General features: G+C 39.4%; 1 protein-coding gene across 4 annotated transcripts in view; it reads left to right on the top strand.

Annotated features, from left to right (window-relative positions):
• The window catches only part of megf8 (multiple EGF-like-domains 8), a 48005-nt gene that overhangs the window by 4332 nt on the left and 26365 nt on the right, over positions 1-17308 (top strand). For 2 of the 4 annotated variants that reach the window (XM_026924133.3, XM_026924131.3), the window contains exons 3-21: positions 561-724; positions 2638-2853; positions 3243-3423; positions 5108-5196; positions 5298-5511; positions 6238-6418; positions 6944-7089; positions 7786-7896; positions 8316-8467; positions 9609-9710; positions 9847-9994; positions 10250-10413; positions 10684-10887; positions 11129-11332; positions 11631-11873; positions 12390-12508; positions 13688-13819; positions 16180-16293; positions 16815-16898. In XM_026924133.3, the coding sequence (XP_026779934.3) occupies positions 561-724; positions 2638-2853; positions 3243-3423; positions 5108-5196; positions 5298-5511; positions 6238-6418; positions 6944-7089; positions 7786-7896; positions 8316-8467; positions 9609-9710; positions 9847-9994; positions 10250-10413; positions 10684-10887; positions 11129-11332; positions 11631-11873; positions 12390-12508; positions 13688-13819; positions 16180-16293; positions 16815-16898 (2968 nt within the window). Of the gene's footprint in view, positions 1-560; positions 725-2637; positions 2854-3242; positions 3424-5107; positions 5197-5297; positions 5512-6237; positions 6419-6943; positions 7090-7785; positions 7897-8315; positions 8468-9608; positions 9711-9846; positions 10025-10249; positions 10414-10683; positions 10888-11128; positions 11333-11630; positions 11874-12389; positions 12509-13687; positions 13820-16179; positions 16294-16814; positions 16899-17308 lie in introns of all 4 variants that reach the window. The other 2 variants (XM_053227939.1, XM_026924130.3) reach the window with 1 other exon arrangement.

Raw genomic sequence — 17308 nt, 5'->3', positions numbered from 1 at the left:
CTCCTGTTGGACCTGTTTCCAAAACATCGACTGTGTGTTTTTGCTTGTAGTATAACTGAATATTAAAAGGGTGAGGATTTGGCTTGTGATGCAGCTTAAAGTTCTGAATACAGTTAGTACAATTATATCACTTTAAAGTATGTATTTATGGCCTCTCTGTTGTAATTCTGATGTCTGGACCATCTGTTAGACTGTTCTCACACACAGTTTATTGTGTGTTAGTGAAAATGTTGTTAACGTTACTATAGAATAGTACAATTTATGGCACGGTGACACAGTGGGTAGTGTTGTGACCTCACAGCTCCATGATCCCCAGTTTGATTCTAAACTCTTTGTGAAAGTCTTTGTGGAGTTTTGTTTTTCCTTTAATTTTTACCACTGTGATATTTTTTAGACTAGGTTGTAATACCCTGAAAATTTCAGACTGTAACCCTACCCAGGAAGTCAAATGGTGTAACAGTGCTGACCATTGAGTTGTTAAGGATGTGCCAGGGGAATGGAGATGTGTCTTCCCTTCAGATGGCATGAAATTATTGAAAACACTACTATTCTGTTTTCAGCTCCTGGCAGCAATTATCGCATTGTGCTCAACTTCACATTCATGGACACAGAGTGCACCTATGATTACCTGTTTGTGTATGATGGAGACTCCTATCAAAGTCCTCTCCTCGCAAGTCTGAGTGGCAACACCCTACCCCAACCGATAGAGGCAAGGTCTGGCAAGGTGAGTTTAAAATATAAGCAACATACAGAATTTCTTACTACACCAAGAACTGATGTTTTTGGTGGCCTTTGTGGAATTGTAAGAATGCTCTTGTTATATTTTTTTTCACTTTACAGATGTGTCTCTGACCTCAGTCTCACTGCTCAGTGCACAAAGCTGACAATATGTCCAAGTAGTTAAAAAAACCAAAAAAACATGTCATGTCAGGTTTGGGTAGTCTCATATGACTATTTCTTCGAGATGAGCTCTCAAGAGCGGCACAGAGCGTTGTCATTATCATTATCTCCCTCTTCAGCTAGCCACTCGAGCTGTCGATGCAAATCTCACTAGCCAATGCGAGTAAATTGCTGTTAAGCCCGCCCACACGAGAGGTTTTTGCGCCAGAATGGCGAATGTAAACTTTCACGAGTTCATTGTTTTCAGTTTCAGAGTGTTTTTCTTCTTTCTCGTCGTATATTTTTTTTTTGTTTCTTGAAAAGTTCCTTTCAATACTTTTGGGACAAATTTAATTCCATACAGATAAAGCATTGTTGATTGGTGGCCAGTTGTCTTGTACAGAGTGCTGGTGAAAATTCAGTCCCGTACCTTTTATTTACAACTAGCACTGGAACCGTTTTGTCCTACATCATCTAGCCACCTGGATTTAACTTCAGGTGAAGTCCACTCTGAAACACATTAAATGTCTGTTGACATTTTGTGATGTGATTAGCGAGTCTGGTGCTAATTCGTTGGTTGCTGCTTTATTTTCGTTATTCCTATAAAAAGGTTATCGCTCGTGTTCGGTCATAGGAAAATTGTTAGTGCTGTTACAGCTTTATGAGGCACTGGCATTGGTACAAAGGCTGAGACCAAAACTTGGCTGTTTATTAGCATGAATTTCTTATTTTGTACCTTCTCAATTGATAAATGTTTCAGAGGTACCAGTGACCACTGATCTTCCCTTATTTGCAATCAGGGAAATGTGAATTGGAGAGGCGTGCTTGAGATTAGATTACATGGTGAAGAAAGCATTCTGGATATAGTAACTCAGTCCTCGTATCACTATACAACGTTATCACTTTGCCTAATTCTATTCAAAACCTCTAGAGGACACAAGAAGTGCATGTAGAACTTTTATTTTCCCTGGTTGTATCTCAGTTAAGTAGCTGTTTTATTCAGGGATAAAATTCATGTGCTATTCTAAAACATATTGAAAACATGTTTTTTCCCCCTAAATCAGTCTGCTTTTCCTGCTATTTAAAATATATAAGGTATAAAACACAACATGCTGTTGTAGGGAAATAATCAATGATGGGCTGGTGTGAAGTTGATTATTTTCCAAAATCAGCATGTCATGGAGAGTTTTATTCCTCTTATACCACAGTATAAATGGCTTTTAAAAAATAAGATCTTGTACTCATATTGGACCTGTTTCCAAAACACTGACTGTGTGTTTTTGCTTGTAGTATAACTGAATATTAAAAGGGTGAGGATTTGGCTTGTGATGCAGCCTGAAGTTCTGAATACAATTAGTACAATTATATCGCTTTAAAGTATGTATTTATGGCCTCTCTGTTGTATTTCTGATGTCTGGACCATCTGTTAGACTGTTCTCACACACAGTTTATTGTGCGTTAGTGAAAATGTTGTTAACGTTACTATATAATACAAGTACAGTTTACGGCACAGTGGGTAGTGTTGTGACCTCACAGCAACAAGGTCCCCAGTTTGATCCTGAGCTCAGTCTTTGTGGAGTTTTGCTGGTTCTCCCTGTGTTCATGTGGGTGAAGGACTGGCGTCCCGTCACAGCTGTGTCCCCGTCTCTAGGACATCATGATCCTGATTAAGATAAAGCAGTTACTGAAGAAGAATGAATAAATTATGCAATTTTCTGCTCTTGCTTCAGCTTCTTGCTTTTGATTATCTTCTTTCAGATGCTGCTCCACCTTTTCAGTGATGCCAACTACAACCTGCTAGGCTTCAATGCCACCTATACATTCTCTCTGTGCCCTGGGGACTGTGGAGGCCATGGGCGCTGTGATGCAGTTTCATCTCGCTGTCAGTGCCATCAGGGTTGGGGAGGGGCAGACTGTTCCTTGCCTGTCTGCTCCACGGACTGCACACAACATGGACATGGCCGTTGTGATAAGGTTTTTTTTTTTTTTCCCCAAATTTGTGTTGTAGGCAGTGATATTTTCAATTTCCAGTTTTAATTTTAAGGTTTTGATGAAAGACTTTTAATTTATTATATTATTTTTTAAAGTTATTTTACAGCAACTGAAAATTGAATACTGTTACAGGTGTCCCATTTAACCGTCTTCCTCATGAATTCTGTCTATTACATTAACTTTCCTAAAATTGCATTATATCTTGAGTGATGTCTAGGCTTGGTATAGAGAGGCAGCAAATATTACTTTTATTATATATCAGGATGTCCTTGATATAGAATGAAAGGAAGGAGGAAAGAGGAAGACTAGTTCCTGAATCCCTTTGTTTTATAATAACATGTAACGGTAGTTTTCTCTCGCTGTCCTTTCAGAAGGGAGACCATTGCTTATGCAGTTCTGGCTTTGTGGGACAGAGCTGTCAGCTGGGCCTGCGTGATAACAGTGGTGTGGGACAGTGGTGGGAGGTGAACACCTGGGACGTGAGGTTTTCTCCACGGACTGCATCAGGTGGTGTCTACCTGTCCTCCACCAGAACCTTCTACATGTTCGGAGGTAAGCAGAAGTAAGCAGGGATGTTTGTTTTTAGATGTTATATTTAAGTTCACATATGCGAATTTTTGTAAGAGTTATAACATGCTTATCCATGAGATGAATTTTGTGGTGCTGAAGACAAATCTTCCAATATGAGGCTAGGACTATTGACTTTAGAAAACAGGGTAGTGGCTTTTTGCCAGATAATCTATATCTACTAATCTAACAATTGCTAAGCAATGAGAAAATCTTTCACATGTTAACAATTGCTTGTGACCAGGGGCCTCATTTATTGACCGTGCGTACGCATGGCTATGTGCGTAAACCGTGTGTACACTCGTTTCTATGCATTGAATGGGATTTGTCAAGTTTTGCGTAGGTGTGAGGATGTGCGTATATTTCCGCACTCTCCTGACCATGCGTATGCAAGAATCCCTAGTGGTAGAAAAGTGTAATAGCAGGTAAACTGACTATGTGGAGCTTCTATATCACGTACAGTCTATCATATCGGCATAACTGAGAGAGTAATTACCGATTTCAGTGCTCACAAGATACACACAGATGACACAGGCGGAATATAAAGTAAAATCATATTAAAGGAACATTTAAAGTTCGATTGGGATGATGCCTTTGGCTCATGCAGATTTGCGGAGGGAATGTGTTTTTAGCACCACTGGAAACTCTTTGCTGAGAGTGAGACGTGGATCGTCAGTTGATTTTGTTTGTCCAGTGCAGTTTTAGTTGATCTCTATTCTAGGGCTTTTAGCTACAGGTGCATTTCAGAGAAATTGGAATTGCTATTACACTTTTCAGTGGTTAAAACGTTGGACTACCGATCAGAAGGTCATGAGTTCAAAGGCTAGCACCGCCAAGTTAAGGCTCTTAATCTTCAACTGCCCAGTTGTATAAATGAGAGAAATGTAAGTTTATCTCATTTACTACATTTCCAAAACCAGCACCGGCAAAAATTAATTTTCATGCCATCACTGAGTTACAAGTATTTGGGGAAATAGAATACACACACACACTCATAAAATATATATTTTTAAATTGTATGTATTTATTAGACAAACAAGTTAGACACTCGTAAACGTCCCAAATAAAACATTTTTTGTTTTGCTCTACTTCATGCAAAAGTATCTTTACTTCATTGTCGATGAAATTTATCTTCTTTTGGCATGTTCCATGTCATCTGAAACGAGCAGCACCATTAGCAGACTATTGTGCTTTTTAAAGAGAAGTTGTTTACCATATATGAGGCAAATAAGTGTAGCCATGCACGAGCACTTCAATTTAGAATGTGTGGAATTTATCAGTGGCCATTGTGTACAGCTGTGTGAAAAATATCTAATTTCTTGTGTGCATAGGTGAGTTTTTTTTTTTTTTTTCTCACCAATTTAGTATTTGTTTTAAGCGTGCTTTGATAAATGATACCCCAGATCTGTTTTTTTATTTTTTTATTTTTTGCAGTTGAAACACAAGATGACATTTTAATATTTATAGAAAGTATCATGGAGAGTTTGTCAGTAGAACTTTCACTAGTCTTTGAGTCTGAATGTATTTATTGCTAATCTAAGAAGTGAAACATAATTGTTTTACAAAAAATTAGCTGTTGAAAGATGACATGGAAAAGTGAAGAGACTATGATTGAGGAAAATAGTTTTGGAGCTTTTTGACACTATTACTAATTTTTTCTGTCTTTCAGGTTTTGACTTAAACAAAGCACTAGGAGACCTTGTGGAATACAATTTTTCAACCAATCGGTGGGAGAAGTTGTTACACTCTATTTCCCCCGTAAGACGCTTTCTGTTCAATGAGCCGTTTTCAGTTGCAGTGATTTTTATACATGTTTATTGATTTACTTTGGGTTTTCTCTCTGTCTTTTCTTGTTCAAGGCCCCAAGGCACTCTCATACAGCAGTGGAATGGCAGGGAAATATGGTCATATACGGTGGTGAGCTTTCTAACCACTCACTGGCTAGTGATGTCTGGTTGTACCGCCCGCAGCAAAATGATTGGCAGCAGCTTGGCCAGTCAGATGCTCCAGGTGCTCCAAGGCTAGCAAATCATGCAGCAGCTCTGGTGGACAATGATCTGTATGTGTTTGGGGGTAAGTAGCAGCTTGCCTTGAAATCGATTAGGCCAAAAAGTGGAAGCTAACTTAATATAACAATGTATGGCACACTAGTTAGTTAGTTAGTTAGTTCATTAGTGCATTAATACAGACTAAGCGATATGAATGAGTATATGATTATTCTTGCATGTATTATCTGAGTCTGTATAGCATCTTTATCTTCTTTTGACACGGTCAAATGCAAGGTGACCACATGTAGTAAGCAGGAGAGTTATATGATTTGCATCAAACGTTATTTTTTTTTTCAGTTTTTTCAGTGTTTCCACATGTTCTCCATTCCGCATGTCTTTATTTCTGAAAGGATTATCCGTCATCTGGTCACGTTAATTGATCCACCTAGTAAAAATTGCTTTACCAGTGTGTTTAGTGCAGCAGGTGGATACATACCAAATGAAAACCTTTGTATTGCAAAAGTCAATAAGAAGTAGAGTTTTTTCTTTTTCTGTTTTTTGATGTGCCTTGTCCACTGGACAATTTGATATAAAAATAAATTTAAAAAAATCATCCTGGACACGAAATCTGATGTCTTTAGCTAAGAACTACTTATAACTTACAAATTATGTACTATGACGAACTTGCATCCTGAGGCTATAGTAGTATCCTTTGGCTGGATCTGACTGGTTCATTCAAAGCCAAGGGGTTTTTTCCTGCCTGTAACTCTAACACTTCTCTTGTTTCCTATGTGTGTATCTCTGTCCTTAGGGCGCACAGAGAAAGACATGTTCTCCTCCTCTCTGTATCGTTTTCGGCTGGGGGACAGGGTTTGGGAGGAAGTACAACCTCATGGGGGAAAGCCACCTGCCACTGCAGGCCACAGCATGGTCTTCCACTCTCCATCCAGGACTCTGCTGGTATATGGAGGGCACAGACCTACTACAGCCAGGTATGACAACAGGGTGATGTGTCACTAAACCATTTTATCACAGAATTTTTGCTTGAGATGTTGACACTGACAGCTGCTCCATCCACTTTCTACTTGGACATCCCAAAACCTGTATTAGGCCTCGTCTGGTCTAGATCAGAAGCAGTGATGCTGTTGTTCTTTCGCCTGCTCCCATTAGAGGAAGCCACAGCGGATCACCTTCCATTGTCCGCATATTGATTTGGCACAGGTTTTTACGTTGGATGCCTGACGCAACCCTTCCCATTTATCAAGAACTGAGAGAGCACTAATCTGTTCAACCCCAGTGGCTGCATGGGGCTCAAACCCACAATCCTGGGATCAAGAGTCCCATGCTCTACAAACTGAGCTAGCCAGGCGCTTTAGATCAGAAGCAATGGATGTTTATTTTTTTTTGATAAAGACAACATTAGGTGGAATACTTATTCTGGATAGAATTTGGAGTTGTCCAAGATGCCCATGTGCTTTTTTAATGCCATGCCTGTATCTTCCTTATCTCTTTTGCAGGTTCAGTGTGAGGGTAAACTCCACAGACATTTTCCATGTGGACAAGCGTTTCTGGACCTCCCTTCGCTCACGTTACCCTGCTAACGGACCTCGGGAGAGAGCCTTTCATTCGGCCACCATAATTGGCAATTACATGGTGGTATATGGTGAGTCTTGGTTTTATTATTTCAAAACTGATCGATAACAAGAATTGGAATATATGTTGGCATATATTGTGAATGTGGTGTGATTTAAATGAATATAATTTTGTTCAGTTAAATTGACATTGTTACCAAGCAGCATTAGAGAAATCCAGATGTAGATTTAATTAGCAAACCAGTGGCCACAATGGGAAGGAAATCTCACTAACCTCGCATCAGGAAGAAACCTTGAGAGGAACCAGCCTCAGAAAGGAACCCATCCTCTTCCGGGCGACACCAGATTATAAGTGATTACTCTTCTTCAACTATATTCTATAAAGGCAAACAGTTCTAAGAGTGTTGAAAGGATGTTCAGTAGGAGCAACATATTCTTTATGATTACAGCAACAGGTCTTGTGTACACACAGTATCCAGGAGAGATTATCCACTGAAGCAAGAGCGAGACTTAGGCATTAACTGACTTTGGGAAGTGCAGTCTTTAGGGTATCCATACGGGACCATACACAACAGCAGAGAATGAATTACAAGGGCAGAAGCTCCAAGCAGAAGAAGCATCAGGATGAATTAGGCTGGCCTGGAGGGCAAGAGGAGCCACAGCAGGAGCGGTGTTTCACGATCAGACACCAGCATCACATCAGACAGAAGGAGTCCATGGATTGTGTGTATGTTCTGTTAACTTGATTAAATATTTTTTTCTTACAGGTGGAAATGTGCACATCCATTACCTGGAGGAGAAATGTTATGATGAGGAGATCTTCTTCTACCATCTGGGTTGCCACCAGTGGGTTTCTGCAGGAGAAAGTCTCACACATCGTAAGTGTTTTAACAACCAGAGAGCCATCAATGTTCCTTTCTGACCACAGGATGCTATGGACATTAGGACATTAGGAATGCTGTTGCACCTGGTAATACCATATCACAATGTCGGTGTCACTGCTGTGCTAAAAACGGTCCACCAGCCAAATAAAGATGGCTGAGGAGAGAATGAGTAAAGGAGAAGAATGCAGTCTTCGTCTCACTTGCTATAAATTGGCTATTTAAAATTTTTTTTTTTATAGTTCTGACCAATTTGCCAGTTGCAGTGAAAGTTGTTGTGTTTAGTGAATGAGCTTCTAAAATAGTTGCATAAGAGATTATTCCTATAGTCCTGTATAAATTTCTTGACCCTACTGACTGTTGCTGGGAACAGTTTGTGTGTCAGCGCTCAAACTCTTTAGTTTATTCTCCAATAGGAAGCCGATCTGTGAGAGGCCGTTACTCTCATGTTGCTGCTGTCATGGATGGCCGTGTGCTGCTCATTGCCGGCGGTTACAGTGGTGTTGCCCTTGGTGACCTGGTGGCATACAAAGTCCCACTGTTTGTCAGCAGTGACCCTGGTGACAGAGTGAGTTGATTTAGGAAAATCTTACACATAAAATATGCAGTGTATATATACTGAAGCTCTTGACCTGTATCTGCATGATTTTATGCATTGGATGACTTCAAATCGATTGCAGTTTTGTGTGTGTGTATGTGTGTGTGTGTGTGTGTGTGTATACACATACACACACACACACATTTTATATATATATAAAATGTGTGTGTGTGTGTATGTGTATATACACACACACACACACACACACAACTGCAATCGATTTGCAGTCTATATATATATATATATATATATATATATACATACACACACACACACACACACACACACATTTTATATATATATATATTATTTATATATATATATATATACACACACACACACACACACAACTGCAATTGATTTGCAGTCTATATATATATATATATACACGCACACACACAACTGCAATTGATTTGCAGTTATTCAGTGCAATCTTGTAAAATAATGCTTATTGTTTTACATATAGTGTAGTCATGGAGAAGAGTTTCACAGTAAGCTTTTTTTTGGAAGGAGCACAGGCATTGTTCACTCGATAAACAAGTTCAAATTTGATAAACATTTTTATTTGGCCTGTTGTCAGCTAACAACATTATCTGGAAAACCTTTTCAGACTAACTGTTCTAAAATACTCAATCCAGCTACCAGCTGCCAAAACACAGGCTGACTTGGTTGTTATTTTCCAGTTTCCTTATTATTGCCTAAATTTATTAATTTAAGAGATTTTAGATTTTCTAAATGCCCTATGGTTGTGTCATTTTCTTGGAACAACTTCCCCATGATGTTAGCAGTGGTAGCTCAGTAGTTACGACTTTGGCCTACTGATCGGAAAGTCATGAGTACAAACTCCAGCACCGCCAAACTGCCACTGCTTGGGCTATAAATGTCTCAGTTTTAGCATGTCCAATCCAATTGAAGTTGTATCGGCAGTGCAGTCTGAGGCAGGCTACACTGACTCCTCTTGTGGGACAGGAATTAAACTTTTGTGGTTTAACCAGCATAAATATACACTGATAGTAAAGAATTATGGGAGAGTCATCTGAAACCAGTCACACTGTTTCTATCTGGTCAGTGATGAAAATGCGGATTTCTTGTGTGTGTTCGTATATGACAGGATGCAGTATGTGCTGAGGCCCCAGATGAGAGAATGTGTCTAAAAAACCCAGAATGCAGTTGGTGTGAGGGTCGCTGTCGGGAATACCAGCCAACTAATCCGGTAACAAATCAAATACCTACTTGCTTCTTTTCCTTTACTTTCATTTCTCGTTTGTTCTTTTTCAACTGAGTTTCTCATGATCAGTTTGTTACATCTTGTTGACTAAGTGCAGTATTATCTTTGTGTGTGCCCACAGTGTGGCAGCACTGGCTGTTTGGGTCTGGCACGGTTCCTTTCCGACTGCCAGTCATGTCTAGTATTCAGTGGCGTGCCCAACTCTCTCCCTCGTGCTCCCGGTGATTTTGGCTGGTGTGTCCAGAACGATTCCTGTTTACCGGTCTCAGGTATGAACAGGGGAGAAGAAAGCAGCATGAGTAAGTGATTACTGTACAATGTGCAACCACAGTTTTTGTAGCAAATCAGTATCTCATGACATGCCCAATTTCCTGTGTCTGTGAAATACTGGCTTGTTTAAATTTTCTGTGGTTGTAGTTTGGTTTTCATGATCATTTCTGTATATAGCCCAGTGTGTCAGCTATGTGTCAGGTGATATAATAGTCACAGAGTCCTGTGTAACAACAAATTCTGACCCCTCGCAGAGCGTAGTGCATGCCGCGTGGACCAGATCTCGGGGGCGTACGGCTGGTGGGGGGAGCGGACGAGTTTCCTGACTTCCCTCCCCTCCTGTCGCACCGAGAACTATGTCCCAGGACTGCACCTGCTCACCTTTCAGCACCCGCGCAACAACTCGCAGCCCGACAAGGTATGTCAGGACTCAACTGTAACCTCTGACTTCCCCATAGGCCCATGTTCACCCATGTTCAGCAGTCATGCTGGACCCATGTCTTGGCTCTTTTGTGTTTTCTACAGTAGTTTAATTTCTCTGGTTTTATGTTCTTTCATACTTTTCTTGCTGTATTGATATTTTTCATTTTAAGTTGTGTTTATTTTTTCATCTTTTTTTTTTTTTTTTTTTTTAAGAAAATTAACTTAGATTTTTATCTACTTGTCTATTTCCATGTCTCTTCTACAGGTGTCCATTCTGAGGAGTGCCTCCATAATACTCAATCCCTCCACTGAGATGGACGTTACTCTGCAGTTTCGTGGTTTTATTCACCCTCTGTTAGGGGCTCCACCTCCTGCACCACCTCCCCAAGAGACTGTGGCCATGTGGGCCAGGATTCAGAAGTTTCACTTTACGGTGAAGATGGCTGCAGGGCCAAACTCAGTCCACCTGGTAAGAGGACAGTCCTTTGCACTGGTGTTTGTTAAAAGTCCAATAGCACCTATTCTATACCATTATTATAAGCATTTGTCATACTTTGTACCCATGTACCTATTTCTACCTATGCCAAACCAAATATATGTCCTGCGTTTAAAAAAAAGTAGATCTGCTAGACATGATTATGGGAGGCATCAGTGTCAAAACTACATAACATTGTTTTTATTTTTTTTACTTTAATCTTTTGTGCTCACAGACTGACGTTCTTGGACGCTGGTCAGCTCAGGAGGAAAAGGAGAGCCGCCTGCTGTCTCGTCCAGATGGTTCTCGTCTGTTTCAGAATCTCACCCGGGGGAATCGTTATCTGGTGCAGGCTGAGGGCTACCTGAACAGTTCTGCCTCAGGCCAGACCAGTGAGATGGCCCTTACCTGGAACCGAACTGCCATACCTGGAGGAAGTGTAAGGGCTTGTTCAATATAACTCTGGCAGTTGAGTCCAGGGTCTGGACTGATGATAATTTAGGAAGATTTTTACTGTAGCATATTATGTACAGGCCTCCCATCTTCAGTATAGTACAAATGAAGTTCTGAATAGAAATGTGTGTGTTATTGAAACACATACAGTACTTTAAAATATAGTAGTAAGGCAGTCTAGCTGATGAGTGGCAAAACATTTTCATCATGGCTTTAGTACCAGAAGTCCAGTTGCCTTGACTCATGTCTACTTATCCATTTTCTTATTTTTTATTGTTCATCAGGAGATCTCATTTCTGTTCCTGGAGCCATATCGCTCAGGCTCGTGTTCAGCGTACCACTCCTGTTTGGCCTGTCTGTCTGATCAGTCTTGTGGCTGGTGCCCTACCACAAACGTGTGCATGCTGCGCTCCAACATCAGCCACGAGCGCTGCCTAGAGCCACAGGGAGAAGAGCACCACCTGTTGCTCAACCCCCAGCACTGCACACTGTGTGAGGAGTACAGAGACTGCAGGGCCTGCACTCAGGTACAGCACAGGTGGCATATGATGCAAGATTACACCGGTGTTTCATCAGAAGAGATATGTAGTTGCTTGTTTCTAAACGGAGGCCTATGGAACTAAACTGTATGGCTAAAGGTTTGTGGACACAATAGTTTGTCATCACACCTATATGTGCTTGTTAAACATCCTATTCCAGATTATAATAACCTCCACTCTTCTGAGAAGGCTTTCCACTAGATTTAGGCTATGGCTGTGGGGATTTGCCTGTTCAGCCACAAGAGCAATAGTGAGGTCAGGTACTGATGTTGGCATTCCACGTCATCTCAAAGATTGGAGTGGAACGACTCTAGTGGCCTACACAGATCAAGGCGCGTTTTAATGCCACAGCATGCATGCTATTCAATTGTGTGCTTCAAACTTTGTGGCAACAGTTTGGGGAAGACCCACATTTGGGTGTGATGGTCAGGTTTCCACAAACTTTTGGCCATGTAGTGTATAATGACACTGCAGTAAATTATAATTTTTGTTGTTTCCCCATAGGACCCTTACTGTGAGTGGCAAATCAACTCCAGTAAGAAGGGGGATTACTTATGCAGTCGCCGTGGGAGGCTGGAAGGCTCCATTCGGGATCCATTGGGGTGTCCTAAAGTCTGTAACCAGTGAGTGTGAATTGATCACCTGAATTTATTGGTCTTTTATAGGGCTGTGATGCCGTCCAGTAAACTAAGATCACTAGTCTACCTTATCTAGTGAGTTACATGTTCTGCTCTAGGTACAGTCACTGTGGTTTTAAAAAAAAAAATTGGACAGTGAAAAATGTCATTTTTTTCATGGATAGAGAAAAAAAAGAGGAGAGCAGTAAAGTCTCTGAAGTGACAGAAATGCAAAAGTTTGTGTTTGATTATTAAAACGTTATTCTGCAGCATACTCCCAGTATTTTCACTTTGGGAAATTTACTTGATGCTCCACAGCTAGATTTAAAGGTCAAATTACATTTGTGAGCTCATAAGACTTTCCATCACCACCCCCCTTCTCTCTCTGCACCCCCCCCCCCCCTCTCTCTCTCTCTCTCTCTCTCGTGTTAACTTCCTCTGTTTCCCTTAAAAATGTCAGTTATTTATGTTTCCTTAGGAAAAAGGTAAAAAGAGGTCACACTTCATTAGGTCACTCAGTGTTAGGTAGAGGTTGACATCTTTAATTAGACTGATTTTTAACAGATGTGGATAGATTTAATATGTTGGATTGACACTCTACAAACCATCCATAGACTGTCATTAAGCAACCTATCACCTGATACTCATCAGCATATGAAATGATGTTTAACTACCTTACCAAAACATCATATAAAATGTGTCCATAGAATCAACATGAACTGAATTCAAAATTGTGATAGGACTGTGGATAAGTTAATTATCTATTTATATCTTATCTATATAATTATCATATAAGTGATTACTGACTAATCATCATGAACTAAGCTGAACTAACCAAATAAAGTGGAAGAAAAGGGGACAGTGTGATAGTCTGTAGAGTATGTATAAATTACTATTAATTATCTAATTATTACGACTAATAATTGTCTACTAAACACCAACCAACATGAACTGTTCGAGTGTTTAAAATTAGTTAATAGGCTACTTGATGACTTCCCTGACACCATTACCATTATTATCTGCTTCCTATTCACAAAGAGTTTACAACAAATATGGCAGATCATAGACATCATTTCCCAAGCCTCATTGCCATGGACCATTTCATTACTGTGAAGTGCCAGATTGCTATAAACTATGATATAATTTTTTTTAAACATTCTTCTTCCTCTTTTCTGTGTGTAAAAGGAGGACAACATGCGCGGAGTGTCTGTCAAACTCGAGCCAGTGTGCGTGGTGCGAGTCTGCTCAGACCTGCTTTTACTTTGCTGCCTATCTCACCAAGTTCCCCTATGGGGAGTGCAGAGACTGGTATGACAGGTAAGTTGCTGCATCTGCAAATTAATACATCTTTAAAAACGTATTTATTATTATTATTTTTTTTGGAATATTTTCTAATATTCAGTTGGTCCAGTTTGCCAAGATAAGTCATTTAAATATGTATTATCACATATGTAATGTGATGTGTTCTGGATATTTGGAATATTCAAATGAACAGGAAGAGAGAGTAAATACAGGATACATGCAAAAAAGGTTTTAAATTAGTTATTTATATATAATTTTCTAATAATGTATTAAGCGCCAGTTCTGTGTTCACTGTGCTTGGGTAGTTTTTGTGATTTCTGTGGGAAATGTTTGTTGACATTTTTTTTTGTATGTTTTTAACCTCTCAACCAATGTTTTTTTTTTTTTTTTTTTTTTTTTTTTTTCCCGCCTTTTGGTTCATTTACAGTGGATATAAAAAGTTTAGGCCAGGGGTTCCCAAACTTTTTGAGCAAACAACCCCAATGACATTTTATTATGTCAGTAACATATATACACGTAACACAAGTGACTGAAAACCAAAGGAATATTCCTTGCAGTGTCTTACTAGACTAGTGGGAAGTGTTGTGCTGTTACAGGAAAATCCACACCAGGGTGGTGTGATACGGCCCATCGGTATACTTTGACACATGATTTTGCTTGCTTGTGCAGAAGCAGTGGTAATGCAAGCAGCATTATTATTCAAACCCTTGCTGCATATCTTACATAAGTCCTGAAGATTTAAAAGCAGTATCTACTAGACTGCATACTGGAGCCAAAACATCCATGTTTGTCAGGTTTTCAAGTCCAACTGCAAAACGCAATTTTATGCACAGCGATATTAAACATACTGATGAGCTCTGTCACTTCTGTCGCTGTCGTCATAATTATTGTCATAATTATTGTCATATGTCGGTTCTCGATTCAAAAACTCACATTCAGAAGTATTTAATAAGTACGAAAATTCAAAAGTAATTGAAACGGAACAGAAAGGCGAAATGAGAGGTTTTTAAAATCCAAACATTAACTGTAATAGGAAAACTGGTTAGCGTTTTCCTATTAGAACATATTAACTTAAATGTGGCTTGTCCGAATGTAAAAAAGTAAAAGCAATATTTAAAAATATATTATATGTTATCATACACTGGGCATCAACGAAGTGATCTACACTCTGGTTAACCCCAAATAAAAGTCACTTGTTTCTGAAGCATTTTCTTGACATCATCTTGGGTTGAGGAGATGTTTTTTTGAGGGTATCAAATACTATCATGACTTAAGCAGAATTGCATGTGTTCCTCTGGAACTTCTGTGAATATTGCAATGGTAGCAGTGGGCTCAAGGATCACTCCTAAACCCTGTGAAAGAAAAAAAATGAAAAATGAATTGCCAGAAATTCATCAGTTTTAAAGACGACCAGAGCAAGTGAGCTAGTGAGAGCAAGTGAGAGAGTGCTTGGCTACACCATATCAACAATAGACAATTGATCAGTGCCTGTTTTAACTTTAGCCTACTTTACTTTAGACCAGTGTAGATGATGAAAAGAATTTAAATTTATAATCACATTCCATCATTTCTTTGTGTGTAATTACATGACGCTGTGGAGCTCTAGGCATCTGAATGTATATGAGTGAGAGAGATTAAAAATTAGAAAATGGAAAATCTGAAAGTCTTCAAATGTAGCGTTTCCATACTCAGTCTGGATTGCTGTGACCATGCCCCTGCTGTGACAGCAACATTTATGCTACCTCTTAAGCTACATAAGTCAGGAGTGTTCAGACAGAACAGGAATAAAATAAAGTCAGTTCACATGAATGGAAGAGGAGATAAGAATGTGAAAAAAGAACCAGTAGTGATTAGCTTTTCTTTGTGAATTCTGAATGCATGAGTCAACAAAAAGCAAACAAAATATGTGTTATCTTCCATTTAAAAGGAAAGAAGAGCTGCTAAATATAAAGTTTTGGCAAAGTTAGGCTATTTGCTTTCTTTATCTTTATCATGTGCTATAATTGTCTGTTTCCACGTGAATGAGAGGGAAGCTAGTGTGTGGAGTCTGACGGGCAGGATTCAACTCAACTCAATTCAATTCAGTCTTATTTGTATAGCGCTTTCAGCAATGGACATTGTCACAAAGCAGCTTTACAGAAGTAAATAGATTCAAATTAATTAAATTAAACCAAAATAAGGATCCCAGTCCCAGTGATTTAACCTGAGCTAAAAGAGTTGCCCAAGTTAATTAGTTAGTCTATATGTATTATTTTTACAGTAGTGTGAACAATTCCACAAAATATGATGCAAAACAATAAATTTTGCTCTTAATGTGAGATGTATATGTTGGCTGGAATCAAAATTAAGTTACAGTTCTTTGTTTCTACTTATAGCGTGCACTCGGTTCCCCAGTGTAAGCAGTGCTCTGCTTTAGCCACATGTACAGAATGCCTGCAGACCTTTCAGTGTGGCTGGTGTGGGGATTACAGCAACCCTACCTTTGGCAGGTAGGACACATTTTCATTAACCACTAAACTGATTTCTAAAATAACTGTTGTCGCACTTCATAAGGGTTTCATTTGAAATATCAGACACCTGTGAGATTTTGAATCATTCATGATACTTGAAACAAGCAAAACTGTTAGTTCTGCTGGTAATCAAGTGTTAAACTACTTCATCCTTCCTACATATCAAATGAGAGTGATATTTCTGATCCATATGTTTCATGGGTAAAACACAAAGGGACAAGTTTGATTAATTTTGTGCGTTTGTGACCATATGGTTATTAAGAATAATTGTATGAACATTAGTGATTTGTATAAATATAAGTGCGATTGCTCCCATGCTAATGATGGCATTTTACGTATTTCCTGTATAATTATAAATTAAACAGTAAATCAACGCACAGAAAACAGCAAAAATAAATTCTTGAAATGAAAGTGGACATGGAAACAACCATGATGTTTCCATTTTGTCTACCTTTTTTCAATTGCTTTATTTTGCTTTATCAAACCCTGTTTTATGGCAGGTGTCTAAAAGGAGACTGGGGAGGAATAATTGACTCATCTGTGACTAACTGCACTATTGCCGTTGCTGAAGTGAAGGCCTCAAGGTAAAGCTACAACACATTTCTGTGCTCCTGCCAGAGTTTGCGATTGTCCACCACGCTGATGTCAAGCAGGGAATGGCTCTGCCAGTTCCAGAGTTTTAATAGAAGAAAAAACTTCTCAAACATGAATCTCAAACAGACGTGATAAGAGTCAGGTTTCACTGTTGTTGAAGTAGTCCAGATAGCAAAGGTAGTTCCAGAATGCAACACAGAATGCAGCGTAACACACGTGTGCTGAGTTAGGGGCAGAGACACGTCTCAGCTACTTGGCAATCTATGCGATGACAAGCAGACATCAGTTTGAGCAGAATGTACTGATGAGGACATGAGAGAGCTGAACTGGCTAAAGGTGTAAGCTGTGCTGCATCTCTACCTAAAGAGAGCAATGCAGCACAGCTTATACACCTTTAGTC

Source organism: Pangasianodon hypophthalmus, chromosome 22, assembly GCF_027358585.1.
Source record: "Pangasianodon hypophthalmus isolate fPanHyp1 chromosome 22, fPanHyp1.pri, whole genome shotgun sequence".
Lineage (NCBI taxonomy): Eukaryota > Metazoa > Chordata > Actinopteri > Siluriformes > Pangasiidae > Pangasianodon > Pangasianodon hypophthalmus.
This window is presented reverse-complemented; position numbering and strand designations above follow the sequence as displayed.